Source organism: Oncorhynchus mykiss, chromosome 17 (genome assembly GCF_057628025.1).
Source record: "Oncorhynchus mykiss isolate SJ-2025 chromosome 17, ASM5762802v1, whole genome shotgun sequence".
Taxonomy (NCBI): Eukaryota; Metazoa; Chordata; class Actinopteri; order Salmoniformes; family Salmonidae; genus Oncorhynchus; species Oncorhynchus mykiss.
In genome coordinates, this window is record NC_143038.1 from 59,945,860 (window position 1) to 59,963,690 (window position 17,831).

Consider the following 17,831-nt stretch of genomic DNA (forward strand, 5'->3'; position numbering starts at 1 on the left):
GGTCAGATGAAACCAAAATTGAACTTTTTGGCAACAATGCAAAACGTTATGTTTGGCGTAAAAGCAACACAGCTGAACACACCATCCCCACTGTCAAACATGGTGGTGGCAGCATCATGGTTTGGGCCTGCTTTTCTTCAGCAGGGACAGGGAAGATGGTTAAAATTGATGAGAAGATGGATGGAGCCAAATACAGGACCATTCTGGAAGAATGTGAATCAGAACCTGATGGAGTCTGCAAAAGACCTGAGACTGGGACGGAGATTTGTCTTCCAACAAGACAATGATCCAAAACATAAAGCAAAATCTACAATGGAATGGTTCAAAAATAAACATATCCAGGTGTTAGAATGGCCAAGTCAAAGTCCAGACCTGAATCCAATCGAGAATCTGTGGAAAGAACTGAAAACTGCTGTTCACAAATGCTCTCCATCCAACCTCACTGAGCTCGAGCTGTTTTGCAAGGAGGAATGGGAAAAAAATTCCATCTCTCGATGTGCAAAACTGATAGAGACATACCCCAAGCGACTTACAGCTGTAATCGCAGCAAAAGGTGGCGCTACAAAGTATTAACTTAAGGGGGCTGAATAATTTTGCACGCCCAATTTTTCAGTTTTTGATTTGTTAAAAAAAGTTTGAAATATCCAATAAATGTCGTTCCACTTCATGATTGTGTCCCACTTGTTGTTGATTCTTCACAAAAAAATACAGTTTTATATCTTTATGTTTGAAGCCTGAAATGTGGCAAAAGGTCGCAAAGTTCAAGGGGGCCGAATACTTTCGCAAGGCACTGTATATAAAAATAAATGACATTTACATAAGTATTCAGACCATTTACTTAGGACTTTTTTGAAGCCTCGAGACTTCTTGGGTATCACGCTACAAAGCTTGGCACACCTGTATTTGGGGAGTTTCTCCCATTCTTCTCTGAAGATCTTCTCAAGCTCTGTCAGGTTGGATGGGGAGTGTTGCTGTACAGCTATTTTCAGGTCTCTCCAGAAATGTTTGATTGGGTTAAAGTCCGGGCTCTGGCTGGGCCACTCAAGGAAACTTCTGAGACGTGCCCCGATGCCACTCCTGCAATGTCTCGGCTGTGTGCTTAGGGTCATTGTCTTTTAGCAACTCCAAGTGGCCTGTGATGTGCCTTTTACTGAGGAGTGGCTTCTGTCTGGCGGAGTGCTGCAGAGATGGAAGGTTCTCCCATCTCCACAGAGGAACTCTGGAGCTGACCATCGGGTTCTTGATCTCATCCCCGACCAAGACCCCCCTCCCTCCATTGATGAGTATGGCTTGGCAGAAGAGTCTTGGTGGTTCCAAACTTCTTCAGTTTAAGAATGATGGAGGCCACTGTGTTCTTGTGTACCTTCAATGCTGCAGAAATGTTTCAACCTCATGGCTTGGTTTTTGCTCTGACATGCACTGTCAACTGTTGAAAATTATATAGACAGGTGTGTGCCTTTCCAAATCATATTCAATCAATTGAATTTACCACAGGTGGACTCCAATGAAGCTGCAGTTACATCACGGATGATCAAAGGAAACAGGATGCGCCTGAGCTCAATTTCAAGTCTCATAGCAAAGGGTCAGAATACATACGTAAATAAGTTATCTTTTTATTTTAGAATAAGATTGTAACGTAACAAATTGTGGAAAAGTCAAGGGGTCTGAATACTTTCCAAATGCACTGTATAGCCAGTGCATCCCATAGTGCATCACATTCTCTCAAATCGCATGAAGTAATTAAGTACTTTTAAATCTGCCAATTAACACATTAAGACTAGGACCTACCCACTCATGTTTAAAGTTTAGTGCAGATGCTGATAATACTGGATAAGCTAAAGCAGTACCTCTGAGCGAGTGGGGCTGGTGGTGTGGCGGGGATAGGAGATACAAATGGAGTCCGTTCCAGCATGTCCCACTCATGTAATTCCATTATCTCTGACAATGTGTTAATGTGACAGTAGTAAAATCCAGAGATTATAATGACCTTATTGCATCATTTGAACCTCTCTGGGATACGTCCCACCTCGAACAGCCAGTGAAAGTGCAGGGTGCCAAATTCGAAACAACGAAAATCTCATAATTAAAATTCCTCAAGCATACAAGTATTTTACACCATTTTAAAAAGATACAATTCTCGTTAATCCAGCCACAGTGCGATTTCAAAAATGCTTTACAGCGAAAGCAACACAAACGATTATGTTAGGTCACCACCAACTCACAGAAAAACAGCCATTTTTCCAGCCAAAAAGATGTTGATGAAAATACAAATGTTCTACATGGAATTAGAGATATACTTCTCCTTAACCTGTTGCGACGAGCAATCCCGTATCCGGGAGCGTAATTATAGCCTCAAGCTCATTAGCATAACGCAACGTTAACTATTCATGAAAATCGCAAATTAAATGAAATAAATATATTGGCTCACAAGCTTAGCCTTTTGTTAACACTCATCTCAGATTTTCAAAAAATGCTTTTCAACCATAGCTACACAAGCATTTGTGTAAGAGTATTGATAGCTAGCATAGCATTAAGCAGGCAACATTTTCACAAAAACAAGAAAAGCATTCAAATAAAATCATTTACCTTTGAAGAACTTCGGATGTTTTCAATGAGGAGACTCAGATAGCAAATGTTCAGTTTTTCCAAAAATATCATTTGTGTAGGAGAAATCTGTTTTGTTCATCACGTTTGGCTAAGAAAAAACCCCGAAAAGTCAGTCATTACAACGGCGAACTTTTTTCCAAATTAACTCCATAATAGACAGAAACATGGCAAACATTGTTTAGAATCAATAATCAAGGTGTTTTTCACATATCTATTCGATGATAAATCACTCGTGGCAGTTTGGTTTCTCCTCTGTTCAAAATTAAAAAATGCACGCACCTGGAGATTACGCAATAGCTTCGACGGAGGACACCGAGCGGACACCTGGTAAATGTAGTCTCTTATGGTCAATTTTCCAATGATATGCCTACAAGTACGTCACAATGCTGCAAACACCTTGGGGAAACGACAGAAAGCGTAGGCTCATTCCTTGCGCATTCACAGCCATTTAAGGAGATATTGGAACACAGCGCATTCAAAATCTGGCTCACGTCCTATATGAAATTTCATCTTGGTTTCGCCTGTAGCATTAGTTCTGTGGCACTCACAGACAATATCTTTGCAGTTTTGGAAACGTCAGAGTGTTTTCTTTCCAAAGCTGTCAATTATATGCATAGTCGAGCATCTTTTCGTGACAAAATATCTTGTTTAAAACGGGGACGTTTTTCATCCAAAAATGAAATACTGCCCCCAGAGGTTCAAGAGGTTAATGCAACCGCTGTGTCAGATTTCAAAAAAACTTTACGGAATAAGCAAACCATGCAATAATTTGAGTACAGCGTTCAGACAACAAAACAGCCAAAAAGATATCCGCCATATTGTGTAGTCAACAGTCAGAAATAGCATTATAAATATTCACTTACCTTTGATGATCAGAATGCACTCCCAGGAATCCCAGTTCGATAAAACTATAAATGTTTGATTTGTTCGTTTATGTCCAAATAGCTTCTTTTGTTAGCGCGTTTGGTAAACAAATCCAAACGACCCTTCAGGTCCAGCAGAACGTCGGACGAAAAGTTCAAAAAGTTATAGAACTAAGTATAGAATCAATCTTTAGGATGTTTTTATCATAAATGTTCAATAATGTTCCAACCGGAGAATTACATTGTCTGTAGAAAAGCAATGGAACGAGAGCTAACTCTCGTGACCACGCCTCAAAGCCTGTGGCACTCTGCCAGACACCTGGCTCAATCAGCTCTCATTCGCCCCCACTTCCACGTAGAAGTCTGAAACAACGTTCTAAAGACTGTTGACATCTAGTGGAAGCCTTAGGAAGTGCAAGATGGCCCCATTTACACTGTATTTTGGAATAGCAAAGAGTTGAAAAACTACAAACCTCAGATTTCCCACTACCTGTTTGTATTTTTCTCAGGTTTTCACCTGCCATATGAGTTCTGTTATCCTCACAGACATCATTCAAACAGTTTTAGAAACTTCAGACCCACGAACATCACAACGTCGATATGACACATCAACAGGTTGCACTCTGTACATATCTAACAGCGGAGTTAACACAATACCAATCATTTGGTTTGGAACACAAGAATCACCCGCTTTATGCACAACAGCACTAAGCAAAAATTCCTACCTCCTAAACATGTCTGGAATAAAGTGGCAAGCAACAAGCCACAGGGAAAGTCCTATCCCCAAAACCACAGACAGCCAAACAGCACAGGTCCCTGATACCAACCATTAATCAAGCTAAAAAGGCCCTGATTGATTCTCCCTGGAACAGCTCAACCTGCAGCATAAACACAGCACAGTCATAAGGAAAACTGATCAATCCGCAAGGCGTCACATTCTAGCAGCAGAGTGATTGGTTTCAGGTGCTGGCTACATCTGAATGACAGCCGGAGGATAATAAATTATAATTTAGTCAGTGCTTATATTTTTTTCAAGACCAAGGCAAATCGAGACCGAGTCATGGCCGAGACCAGAAAAATGCAACTCCAATTCAAGACCATGATTGTAATTGTTAAATCATCACCATAATGAGTTCAAAATGTCAAGTATTTGTGTTCATATTTTCAAACAAAGATTTTTGTTGACATTCAGTGAAAAAAAAATGCATGCTGAGGGAAAATAGATACTCCACAAATTATTACTAACCCAAGTACAGCGGAGAACAATAGGCCTAGCTAGCTAATGTTAAGCGCTGTGTTTTTAACTTGCCACATAACACTGCTAATAGGCTAGCGTATCTATTTATGATTAAATTAATATTCCCAGCATTTGTCCATTTTTGTCCAGAAGAGTGTCATTGAAACTGAAACAGTGCATCCCAAATAGAAGCAGCAAACAATGTACCAGGCCAGATGTGGTTTACAATCTGATAGCAATATGTTTTGGACTACCAAGAAAGGTATTGGTAAATTAGATTAATCATGCATTGAAGTGCATCCATCTATTCTGCCAACAATGCCTTAGTGAAAGTCATGGAACATTGAGTCAAAGAGAACCTATTTTTAAAACCTGTTATAAAGTTGGTTGTGTAGCATAAACTGGGAATTATATATTTTTGACTGCTTCATATCTGCAAAATAGTTCAAAGCGTTGTCAGCTCCACTTTAAAAACTTTAGGCAACTTTGCTAAACATTAAATGCTTTGTCCAATGGGAAGTAATCGTTGTACATTTCGATTGGGAAGTGCTTAATGGTTGTGCTTCTGCATTGTTTGCCGTTTTAGAATGAGTTTCTGTATAAGCACTAACATCTGCTGTTGTAAAATGGCCTTTATAAATATATTTGATTGATTTGAGTTTTTGTATTCTTATGATTGGGACCTACTGGCTTATTATGATGTCAGAGTTTATGGATTGTTATCCTTTAACATCATGCTGTATGTGATTGCGGTCTTTCCATCAGGCTCGATGCAGTGGTGTATACTCGAACTTTGCCTAAAAGTTTCCAAACTGCCCACCCAGCAAAGAAAAGGCACCTTGTGTGAAAAATCATGTTTTCCTAGGGCTTATGAGTTTTTCTAACTCTAAAAGCACTTTGTTTTTTTGAAAAAAGGCAAATTGATAGCCTAAGTCCACAACAATGCTTAAACCACATCAATCTGATTGGTTGGGCACGTCAGGTCCTGGCTCCCTAGTGTTTTTTTGTTGTTGTTGTTTTAAACTTTAACTATGCAGTTAAGTACAAATTCTTATTTACAATGACGGCCACCCAGGCCCATCTATGTCTATGCCACTGAAGCAAACAACGCATGATGACAATTGCACATCACAAATAACCTAACCAACCCTTCAGACTAAAAATGTTCAATACCTTGTTTGCACACCCATTGTTGCCTTAGCATTTACTGGTAGATATGAGATGAAACGTCTTTCCTTCCGGCTACTGATGCCATTCTGTGAGCTGCTCCATGCTAAAACTATTTGAGAGCTGCACACTCTTGCGGCGTGCAGATGATTTTCCGCTGAAACTAGGCTGTATGTGCTGCGTGCATGTGAACACATTTCACTTGCTTTAGAATTGTGTAGGCTACTTTGTGCATAATTTTACTGTACTACACCAGTGGTCCCCAAACTTTTTATAGTCCCGTACCCCTTCAAACACTCAACCTCCAGCTGCATACCGCCTCTAGCACCAGGGTCAGCGCACTCTCAAATGTTTTTTTGCCATCATTGTAAGCCTTCCACACACACACACTATACAATACATTTATTAAAACATAAGAATGAGTATGAGTTTAAATAAGGGTGTGCTTGAAAGGATGCACATAACTCTGCAATGTTGGGATGTATTGGAGAGTCTCAGCCTTAAATCATATTCCACACACAGTCTGTGCATGTATTTAGTTTATGCTAGTGATGGCCGAGAATCCACTCTCACATAGGTACATGGTTGCAAAGGGCATCAGTGTCTTAACAGCGCGATTTGCCAAGGCAAGAAACTGAGTGCAGCCCTATCCAGAAATCTGGTAGTGGCTTCTGATTAAATTACATTTTCACATAACCACTTGTTGCAATTTCGATGAGGCTTTCTTGTTCAGATTTCAGTAAAAGGACTGGAGGCAGGGCATGAAAGGAATAACGAATCTAGTTGCTTGTGTCATCTGTTTCGGGAAAGTACTTATGTAATTGCACACCCAACCCAGGTGCTTCGCTATATCACATTTGACATTGTCCGAAAGCTTGAGTTCCTTTGCACACACAAAAATCATACAATGATGGAAATAACTGTGTGTTGTCCTTGTTAATGCAAACAGAGGAGAGCTCCAACTTCTTAATCATAGCCTCAATTTTGCCCCGCACATTGAATATAGTTGAAGAGAGTCCCTGTGATCCTAGATTCAGATCATTCAGGCGAGAAAAAACATCACCCAGTCGTGTGAGAAACTCGTCATTATTCAAGTGGTCAGACAAGTGAAAATTATGGTCAGTTAAGAAAACTTTAAGCTCATCTCAATTAAAAAAACGTGGTAATACTTTGCCCCTTGATAAGAGCGCACTTCTTTCTGTATGTTGTAAAAGCTTTACATGGTCGCTGCCCATTTCATTGTATAATACAGAAAATACACAAGAGTTTAGCGGCCTTGCTTTAACAAAGTTAACAATTTTCACTGTAGTGTCCAAAACATATTTCAATCCGTCAGGCATTACCCTTGGCAGCAAGAGCCTCTTGGTGGATGCTGCAGTGTACCCAAGTGGCGTGGGGAGTAACTTTTGCATGCGCGCTACCACTCCACTACGTCTCCCTGTCATGGCTTTTGCGCCATCCGTACAGATACTAGAGGTCGACCGATTAATCGGAATGGCCGATTAATTGGGGCCGATCAGTACATTTGGGCGCCGATTTCCGATTATCAAGTATCCTAGGCAAATGTACCCAAACTGGGGGTACACGCAATGCATCGGGGGTACGGCAAATAAAAATGTGATTTCACATTTAAAAGTAAAATAAAGATAATGCATTTTAAAAAATATTTTCAAATCCTTCACATTTTCAAACAGTCCATTTATGTCTTCCAAAGGGGCTATACATTTGGGTGAGTTTTTTTCCTTTCTTCTCTCACCTGAGTAGCTTAGTTTCACTGCCAAAAATCTAATTAAACCATCTAGTGTTCAGCGAAATAACGCAATGTCAAATACAAGTACCCTAGGCAAATAATTAACATCCAATCACATTAACCATTACACTCTCGCGGGAATTCCACTAACAGTACAAACGTAGCTGCTGCTCATTCCATTTGCTCGCAAATGGTTTTAAAAAGTAAGTCTCGCGTCCAGAGACACATACCAGCTCTACTGGTAGTACTGCTACTACCAGCAGTACTACGTCTGCACCTGTCGACGACAAGTTGTTCTGCTTCCACGAGCACATCCAATGCTAGCATCAGTAATTCTACATTTGTTAGCCCAGCTAGCATGGACAATGACAGTTATGAATCTGATGCAGCTGAAGAGCTACTGCCCCCTTACCCGGGAAAGCACTGAACAACAGACAGAGAAGTTGGACCATCGAAGAGGCGCAAATATGATAACTACATTTATTTGGGGTTCACTTATATTGGGAGTAGTGCCTTTCCTCGGCCAGTGTGTTATATGTGCAAAGTACTATCTAAAAACTCTTGCGCAGGCATTTAGAAACAACATGCCAGTTTGAAAAATAAGCCAGGGGAATTTATTTTGCTAGAATTAAGATGACTTAGACACAGACACACACCTCTCCACAATGGCCAAGACCAGAGAGCTGTGTAAGGACAATAGGGTGGGAGGCTGGGATGGGCTACAGGACAATAGGCAAGCAGCTTGGTGAGAAGGCAACAACTGTTGGCGCAATTATTAGAAAATGGAAGAAGTTCAAGATGACGGTCAATCACCCTCGGTATGGGGCTCCATGCAAGATCTCACCTTGTGGGGCATCAATGATCAAGAGGAAGGTGAGGGATCAGCCCAGAACTACACAGCAGGGCCTGGTCAATGACCTGAAGAGAGCTGGGACCACAGTCTCAAAGAAAACCATCAGTAACACACTACGCCGTCATGGATTAAAATCCTGCAGCGCACGCAAGGTCCCCCTGCTCAAGCCAGCGCATGTCCAGGCCTGTCTGAAGTTTGCCAATGACCATCTGGATGATCCAGAGGAGGAATGGGAGGAGGTCATGTGGTCTGATGAGACAAAAATAGAGCTTTTTGGTCTAAACTCCATTCACTGTGTTTGGAGGAAGAAGGATAAGTACAACCCCAAGAACACCATCCCAACCGTGACGCATGGAGGTGGAAACATCATTCTTTGGGGATGCTTTTCAGCAAAGGGGACAGGACGACTGCACCGTATTGAGGGGAGGATGGATGGGGCCATGTATCGCGAGATCTTGGCCAACAACCTCCTTCCCTTAGTAAGAGCATTGAAGATGGGTCGTGGCTGGGTCTTCCAGCATGACAACGACCCGAAACACACAGCCAGGGCAACTAAGGAGTGGCTCCGTAAGAAGCATCTCAAGGTCCTGTAGTGGCCTAGCCAGTCTCCAGACCTGAACCCAATAGAAAATCTTTGGAGGGAGCTAAAAGTCCTTATTGCCCAGCGACACCTTCTGGAGAAGGTCTGTATGGAGGAGTGGAACAAAATTTCTGCTGCAGTGTGTGCAAACCTGGTCAAGAACTACAGGAAATGTATGATCTCTGTAATTGCAAACAAAGGTTTCTGTACCAAATATTACGTTCTGCTTTTCTGATGTATCAAATACTTATGCCATGCAATAAAATGCAAATTAATTACTTTAAAAAAAAAAATCATACAATGTGATTTTATGGATTTTTGTTTTAGATTCCATCTCTCACAGTTGAAGTGTACCTATGATAAAAATTACAGACCACTACATGCTTTGTAAGTAGGAAAACCTGCAAAATTGGCAGTGTATCAAATACTTGTTCTCCCCAGTGTGTGTGTGTGTGTGTGTGTGTGTTATATATATATATATATATATATATATATATAAAAAACACACACACACTGGGGAGAACAAGTATTTGATACACATAAGCAACAGATACCATTTTAATAAGGGGCTAGAAGCGTCTTATTGGTGCGCTGCCGAGTGGCTAGGACAGGCTGCCGCGGATATAGCTAGGACAATGCTGCGGGAAAAGGCACAAAAAAACTATAGACATCCCACCAAAGTGTCCAATTTCAAATAGGCTTTACAGCGAAAGCACCACAAACGATTGTGTTAGGTCACCACCAAGTCACAGAAAAATTCAGCCATTTTTCCAGCAAAAGAGCTTTACAAAAATCACAAATAGAGATAAAATGAAATCACTAACCTTTGATGACCTTCGTCAGATGACACTCATAGGACTTCATGTTACACAATACATGCATGTTTTGTTCGATAAAGCGCATATTTATGTAAAAATAAATCTCAGTACACATTGGCGCGTTACGTTCACTAGTTCCAAAACCATCCGGTGATAATGCAGAGAGCCACATGATTTTACAGAAATTCTCATTATAAATGTCGATGAAAATACAAATTGTTAGATAGGGAAATATAGATACACTTCTCCTTAACGCAACCGCTGTGTCAGATTTCAAAAAAACTTGATGGAAAAAGCAAACCATGCAATAATCTGAGTACAGCTTTCAGACAACAAAGCAGTCAAAAAGATATCCGCCATATTGGGTAGTCAACAGAAGTCAGAAATAGCATAAATATTCACTTACCTTTAATGATCTTCATCAGAATGCACTCCCAGGAATCCCAGTTCCACATTAAATGTTTGATTTAGTTCGAAATATGTCCATCATTTATGTCCAAAGAGCTACTTTTGTTAGCACGTTTGGTAAACAAATCCAAAGTCATGAAGTGGGCTCCCTAGTTGCAGACAAAATGTCAAAAAGTTCCGTTACTGTCCGTAGAAACATGTCAAACGATGTATGGAATCAATCGTTAAGGATGTTAACATAAAAAGTCAATGTTCCAAACGGAGAATTCCTATGTCTGTAGAAAAGCAATGGAACGAGAGTTAACTCTCTCGTGACCACGCCTCAGAGCCTGTGGCACTCTGCCAGACACCTGGCTCAAAACAGCCCTTATGAGCCCCCACTTCACAGCAGAATCCTCAAACAAGTTCCTAAAGACGGTTCACATCTAGTGGAAGCCCAATTTCAACTGCCTGCTACTCATCCCCATAAGATATGCATATTATTAGTTTCTAAAACTGTTTGAATCATGTCTGTGAGTATAACAGGACTTATGTAGCAGGCAAAACCCCGAGGACAAAACATTCAGATTATTATAATTTTTTTTAAGTCACCCTCTTTTCAATGATTTTTCATTGGGATTCCAGATTTAAGGGACAGCCTTGCAGTTCCTACCGCTTCCACTGAATGTTCAGTCTTTAGAAATTGGTTGAGGTTATTCCTTTGTGTAATTAAGAAGTACGGCAATCTTGTACGAGTGTCACGTCATGTGTTCTGCTTGATAGAGGCGCAAGACCAGAAAGCATGCTTGAGAGTTTGTTTTCTTCCTGTATTGAACACAGATCATCACGTCTTCAATTTGATCGATTAATTACTTTAAAAATACCCAAAGTTGTATTACAAAAGTAGTTTGAAATGTTTTGGCAAAGTTTACAGGTAACTTTTGAGATATTTTGTCATCATGTTGTGCAAGTTGGAACCGGTGTTTTTCTGGATCAAACACGCAAAATAAATGGACATTTTGGATATATATGGCCAGAATTAATCGAACAAAAGGACCATTTGTGATATTTATGGGACATATTGGAGTGCCAACAGAAGAAGCTCGTCAAAGGCATGATTTATATTTTTATTTCTGCGTTGTGTCGCGCCTGCAGGGTTGAAATGTTTTCTCTTTTGTTTACTATGGTGCTATGCTCAGATAATAGCATCGTTTGCTTTCGCCGAAAAGCCTTTTTGAAATCTGACATGTTGGCTGGATTCACAAGACGTGTAGCTTTAACTTGGTATCTTACATGTGTGATTTCATGACAGTTTGATTTTTATAGGAATTTATTTGAATTTGGCGCTCCGCATTTTCTCTGGCTTTTGGCCAAGTGGGACGCTACCGTCCCACATATCCCATCTATTGCGGCTGAAAAGGATGGCTTATACTCTCAGTATCCAACTCTGTAAGAAATGGATGGTTGAAAAACATTTGCGTCTCCTTTAAAATGCATTCGTAAATATCCTTTAGAGTCTCAACTACCTAGAGGCAGCTTCACTTCAACCGCTCTGCTGAGTGTACCAAGTCTATATAACATACAAAAATCAATACACCTTTAAAGCTAGAACCCTAAATTTAAACAATAAGTTCTCCCCCGCCCGTTTCAATAAAAGGGCTAAGGGATGGGGCAGGAGAAACCACTCAAATTCATAGACCTATCAATTCAAGGACTGACCATCCATGATTTCAAATGTATAGTTAACCATGTTGAGGATATACAGTATTTGTTTACATTATTAGTAGCATTGGATAGAACACCCTCTGACGTTTCTAAAACTGTTTGAATGATGTTTGAGCATAACAGAACTCATATGGCAGGCAAAAACCTGAGAAATGAGGACGTGGGAAATCTGAGGTTTGTAGTTTTTGAACTCACCCCTATCGAATACACAGTGGGATATGGGTTATTTTGCACTTCCTAAGGCTTCCACTAGATGTCAACCATCTTTAAAACTTTGTTTCAGGCTTCTCATGTGAAGGGGGGCCGGGCCAGATGGGAGCTGTTTGACTAAGGGGTCTGCCTGCAGCCTCGTTCTCAGTCACGCGCTTTCACATGAGGTATCTCTCGTTCCATTGCTTTTCTACAGACAATGGAATTCTCCGGTTGGAACATTATTGAACTTTTATGATAAAAAAAAGCATCCTAAAGATTGATTCTATACTTAGTTCGACAAGTTTCTTCGACCTGTAATAACTTTTTGAAAGTTTCGTCCGACTGGACCAGATCGCGCGTTTGGATTTGTTTACCAAAACGCCCAAACAAAAAGAAGCTATTGGACATAAATGAAGGATATTATCAAACAAAACCAGCATTTATTGTAGAACTGCGATTCCTGGGAGTGCATTCTGATGAAGATCATCATAGGTAAGTGAATATTTATAATGATATTTATGAATAATGTTGACTACCCAACATGGCGGATATTGCTATGGCTGGTTTGGGCTCTGAGTACCGTTCTCAGATTATGCTTTTTCCGTAAAGATTTTTTGAAATCTGACACAGCGGTTGCATTAAGGAGAAGTGTATCTAAAGTTCCATGCATAACACTTGAATTTTCAGCAACATTTATAATGAGTATTTCTGTGAATTCATGTGGCTCTCTGCACAATCACTGCATGTTTTGGAACTACTGAACATAATACGCCAAAGTAAAATGAGATTTGTGGACATAAATATGAACTTTCCCGAACAAAACATACATGTATTGTGTAACATGAAGTCCTATGAGTGTCATCTGATGAAGATCAAAGGTTAGTGAATAATTTTCATATCTATTTGTGCTTTTTGTGACTCCTCTCTTTGGCTGGAAAAATGGCTGGGTTTTTCTGTGAGTTTGTGGTGACCTAACATAATCGTTTGTGGAGCTTTCGCTGTAAAGCATTTTTTTAAATCAGACACTGGCTGGATTAACGAGAATTGTATCTTTAAAATGGTGCCTAATACTTGTATGTTTGAGAAATTTGATTCATGAGATTTCTGTTGATTTGTATTTGGCGCCCTGCAATTTCATTGGCGCTAGCGGAACCCCAGTCCTAGACAGGTTAAGTCAATAAGTATTCAACCCCTTCGTTATGGCAAGCCTAAATAAGTTCAGTAGTACACATTTGCTAAACAGGTCACATAAGTTACATGGACTGACTGTGTGCATTAGTATTTATCATCATTTTTGAATGGCTACCTCATCCCTGTACCCCACACATACAGATAATTCTAAGGTCCTTCTGTCGAGCAGTGAATTTCAAACACAGATTCAACTACAAAGACCAGGGAGGTTTTCCAATGCCACGCAAAAAAATGGCAACTATTCGTAGATGTGTAAAGAAAAAAGCAGACATTCAATATCCCTTTGAGCATGGTGAAGTTATTAATTACACGTTGGATGGTGTATCAATACACACAGTCACTACAAAGATAAAGGCGTCCCTTCCTACTTCAGTTGCCGGAGAGTAAGGAAACCGCTCAGGAATTTCACCATGAGGCTCATGGTGACTTTAAAACAGTTAGAGTTCAATGACTGTGATTGGAGAACACTGAGGATGAATCAACAACATTGTAGTTACTCGACAATACTAACCTAATTGACAGAGTGCATAGTAGTAAAGAATAAAGTATTCTAAAACATGCATACTGTTTGCAACAAGGCAGTAAAGTAATACTGCAAAATAATACATTTTTCTCCTGAATACAATGTGTTATGTTTGGGGCAAATTCAATAAAACATATGTACCACTATATATTTTCAAGCATAGTGGTGGCTGCATAATGTTATGGGTATGGTTGTAATCGTATAGGACTGGGGAGTCTTTCTGGATAAAAATAAATAAATGGAATGGAGCTAAGCACAGACAAAATCCTAGAGGAAAACCTGCTTCAGTCTGCTTTCCACCAGACAATGGGAGATGAAGTCACCTTTCAGCAGGACAATAACCTTAAACAAGAACAAATCTACACTGGAGTTGCTATCCAAGAAGACCGGGAATGTTGCTGAGTAGCCAAGTTACAGTTTGACTTAAATATACTTGAACATGTATGGCAAGACCTGAAAATGGTTGTCTAGCAATGATCAAAAATCAATGACAGAACAAAGAGTTTGAAAAGAATAATGGGCAAATGTTGCACAACCCAGGTGTGGAAAGTTCTTAGCCAGAAAGACTTGCAGGTGCCAAATGTGTGACTACAAAGTATTGACTCAGGGGTGTGAATACTTATGTAAATGAAATATTTATGTATTTATAAGCATTTATAAAAACATGTTTTCACTTTTTCATTATGGTGTAGTGTGTGTAGATAGAAAAAAAAAAAAAATTGTAATCCATTTTGAACTCAGGCTGTAACAAAATGTAGCATAAGTCAAGGGGTATGAATACTTTCTGAAGGCACTGTTTTTGGGGTTCTTAAGGAATACGACAGTTGAACTAAGCTCGAGGCATTTATAAGTTATATTCCTCAAGAAACAATGGCTATTTATAAGTTAAAGACGAGGATTCTAGCTTTAAAACAAACAAAATAACGACAATCTGAATGAGTGTGCGCATCCAAGAAAATAAGTCTGCCTGCTTTCTTTGAACTCTCAACACCAGCAAAGATATACTGTAATTAGTGAGCAGATTATTACGTCATCTTCACACAAAGGCCCCTTCAGGCAAACTAACTAGCTAGATAAAAGGAGTAAAGACAAACCACCACCACACTCACTCCTAAAGTGTGGATCACTTGGCTGAGAGCAAGCTGCTCTCCCCATGCTCCACTGGATTACATCAAACAGAGAAAATATGCCCAATTAGTGCTCATTATAAATAAGACAGAGTTACAAATAGCAAACAATTGCATCAAAGGTGAACAATTGAGAACAAATGGGGATGTGACAAACCACTTCAGTGATGTCATGCGATTCCATTTAACAAATAAGAGGCAATTGGGCTGCTGCCAAAAGCTCAATAGTAAGGGGTTTTGACATGCTTCTCATCATTTCCTGCCATTAACAACAAAGCATGCTAACCCACATTGTGACATATTACCAGTATCAGCTGCAGGCAACAATTTAGTTAGAATAAATAAATCAAAGGAGACAAAACATTTAAAAAATGTAAATACAGTACCCACAACTTTCGATTAGTGGTAAAAACCAGTCAGCGTTTTACCAGTGGCAGACTTAAGCTGTCAGCAGAGCACTCATTCTAACACAGCTGGAAAGGTGGGGGGACTCTTCTGCAGGCTCACAAATGACTCATCCATCTCTAGATCTCATCAGGCAGCTGATTAGAAGTGACTGAACTCACACTCTGACACAGACAACTTATCGGCAGTATCATTCCCCAGAACACAAGTGTGAGTGGTAAACATGAAATCATGTCAAATACAGAATGCATATCTTGATTGTATCATCTCAGTTTCCCATAACAGAGGGCCTTCTGACAGCCATGAAATAGGTTTCTAACTTTGACTCCTCAAGAGGGGCTCTATTTTACTCAAACATTGGTTTTGTGGGGGGGGGGGGGGGGGGGGGGTTGTACAGCTGTGGTATGTATATGACTGATCAGAAGTATGACAACTAAAGGATAGGATTTCAAATAAGTAATTAACATGTTGTCAATCATATATTATTTATTGCCTTACCCCCTCATGCCATTTGCATGAGGGGGTATATTGTGTTATTGACTGTACGCTTGTTTAACACCAATATCCAGCCAGCAAAATACTAATCAAGACATGTACTGCAGTGATATGGTAGATCTATGATAGGTCTCAAGTAGGCAATGAAGTAGTTTGTAACACTAATTGGTTGACAAGAAAAATGCATTAATTTCATAGATCAATCAGAGAGTACCAACAACTTAACAGTTTCCATGGTATGGTATTTAATCCTACTGGTATGTGATACATTCTAACAGATATTTAAAGCAGCAGAATTCTTGTTTCGACCCGTTGATTGAAGTCAAATTCAGAGTTTTCATTGTAGCAGCTCTACGGCCATTATAAAGTAAGGTTCCTCATCTTCCTCCCACCCCTCTCTGTGCTACCGAGGCAACCGGCAGCACACCTAGCCGACTACATTCAGTCACTAGTATCCATACAATAATGAATTGCATGGCCACCCTGGAACATGTCTACAACAACATCAATCAAAAAGTCCAAACATTATTACAAAAATTGGTAACTAATTAAATTCGATTTCAATAAATTGCTATGCTTTACAGCAGGAGTAAAGAAAATAACCTTAGACGAACCTTGTCGATGTGCCCTTCCTCACATCGCAGATGCTGCATTTAAAAGCCTCTGCACTGTTCTTGAAGGTGCAGACGCTACAGTCCCAATATCCGTCGTCAGCACTTGGTTTAGCTTGTCTTTTCGGCCTTAGAAAAAGAGATATGTCAAGTGAGTTGATTACATATAATTTATTTGATTAGTTATGACTGTTAGTGGTGATGACATGCAGTACTCCCACCTTTAAATGAGCAAACTTAAACTAATACATAAAAATATTGGTTGGTTGTCAGATTATCCATTCGAATTCCTAACAATAGTTAACCAGCGCGAGCTTCTTGAATAAATCCATCACTGGCTAAAATCAAGCGACCTAGATGATGTTGGTTAGCCAGTTAGCTAGCTTGATACAACATTTGGTTGCATCGCTAGTCTGGCTAGCAAGCAGACTAGCTACATATTTTAGCTCGGGGCTAAGCATGTTAGCTAGCAAAACGAATGTCAAATAATGTCCATTCGACATTGAGCTTCGAACGAGTTCTGTTTACACTGAATATCATTTCCTAGAATGCCAGGCGTATCCATAGAAATTTTCCCTTTGTCTGAGAGTGTCTGGTAGAGTAGGGAGCGAGAAGCCGCCATAGTGCCTGTGCACTATTCTAGCTCTGGCATACAAACTGAAAAAAGGAGAAACACTCCTTGAGAAAGCATCCGAATATCAACCCCAAACGGCACGGAATTCTCGCAAAACAAGTCTAAATCGACACAAAACGGACTGGGGTACACGGTTAAATACCTGGTAGGGCTCTTCTTGTCGCCCATGGTGAGAACGGTCTTCCAAAAGAAGAAAAGGTCTTCAGTAATTATCAGTAATTGTCGTAGGTTGTGTACGGAGGATCCAGATAGAACCGCTGCTAAAGCTGGCAGACAAGATCGCGTTCAGCGAATGCTCGAGGTAGGGCAGAGCGATTGAACACCGCGTGACTCCATGACGCCCAATCACCGCATGCCTCGGTTTAAAAGTCTGGTTGGAAATAAGAAAAATGGGTAGCTTGCTAGAATATTCCCATAATATCCCATTTCGCAATTAGATTATGTGGTTTACATAGTCGAAATGTAGAATAGTGCATTCTCAGGATTCATGAGTGTCATACATTCCTGTGCTACAGCATGAGCTGGGTCGTATGTCATTGTATTTTATGCAGACTCCTACTGAATATCTGTTGTATTTTATGCAGATTCGTACTGAATATAGTTGTATTTTATGCAGATTCGTACTGAATATAGTTGTATTTTATGCAGATTCCTACTGAAGATGGT

General features: G+C 40.0%; 1 protein-coding gene across 2 annotated transcripts in view; it reads right to left on the reverse strand.

Moving 5' to 3' along the window:
• The window catches only part of LOC110494599 (RING1 and YY1-binding protein B), a 29,575-nt gene extending 12,039 nt beyond the window's left edge, over positions 1-17,536 (reverse strand). The window contains exons 1-2 of one of the 2 annotated variants that reach the window (XM_036950694.2): positions 17,308-17,536; positions 16,535-16,660 (exon numbers count right to left, since the gene is read on the reverse strand). In XM_036950694.2, coding sequence (XP_036806589.2) covers positions 16,535-16,660; positions 17,308-17,333 — 152 coding nt within the window. In that variant the 5' untranslated portion in view covers positions 17,334-17,536. The remainder of the gene's footprint in view (positions 1-16,534; positions 16,661-17,307) is intronic. The other variant, XM_036950695.2, reaches the window with a different exon arrangement.
• Positions 17,537-17,831: the final 295 nt, after the last annotated feature.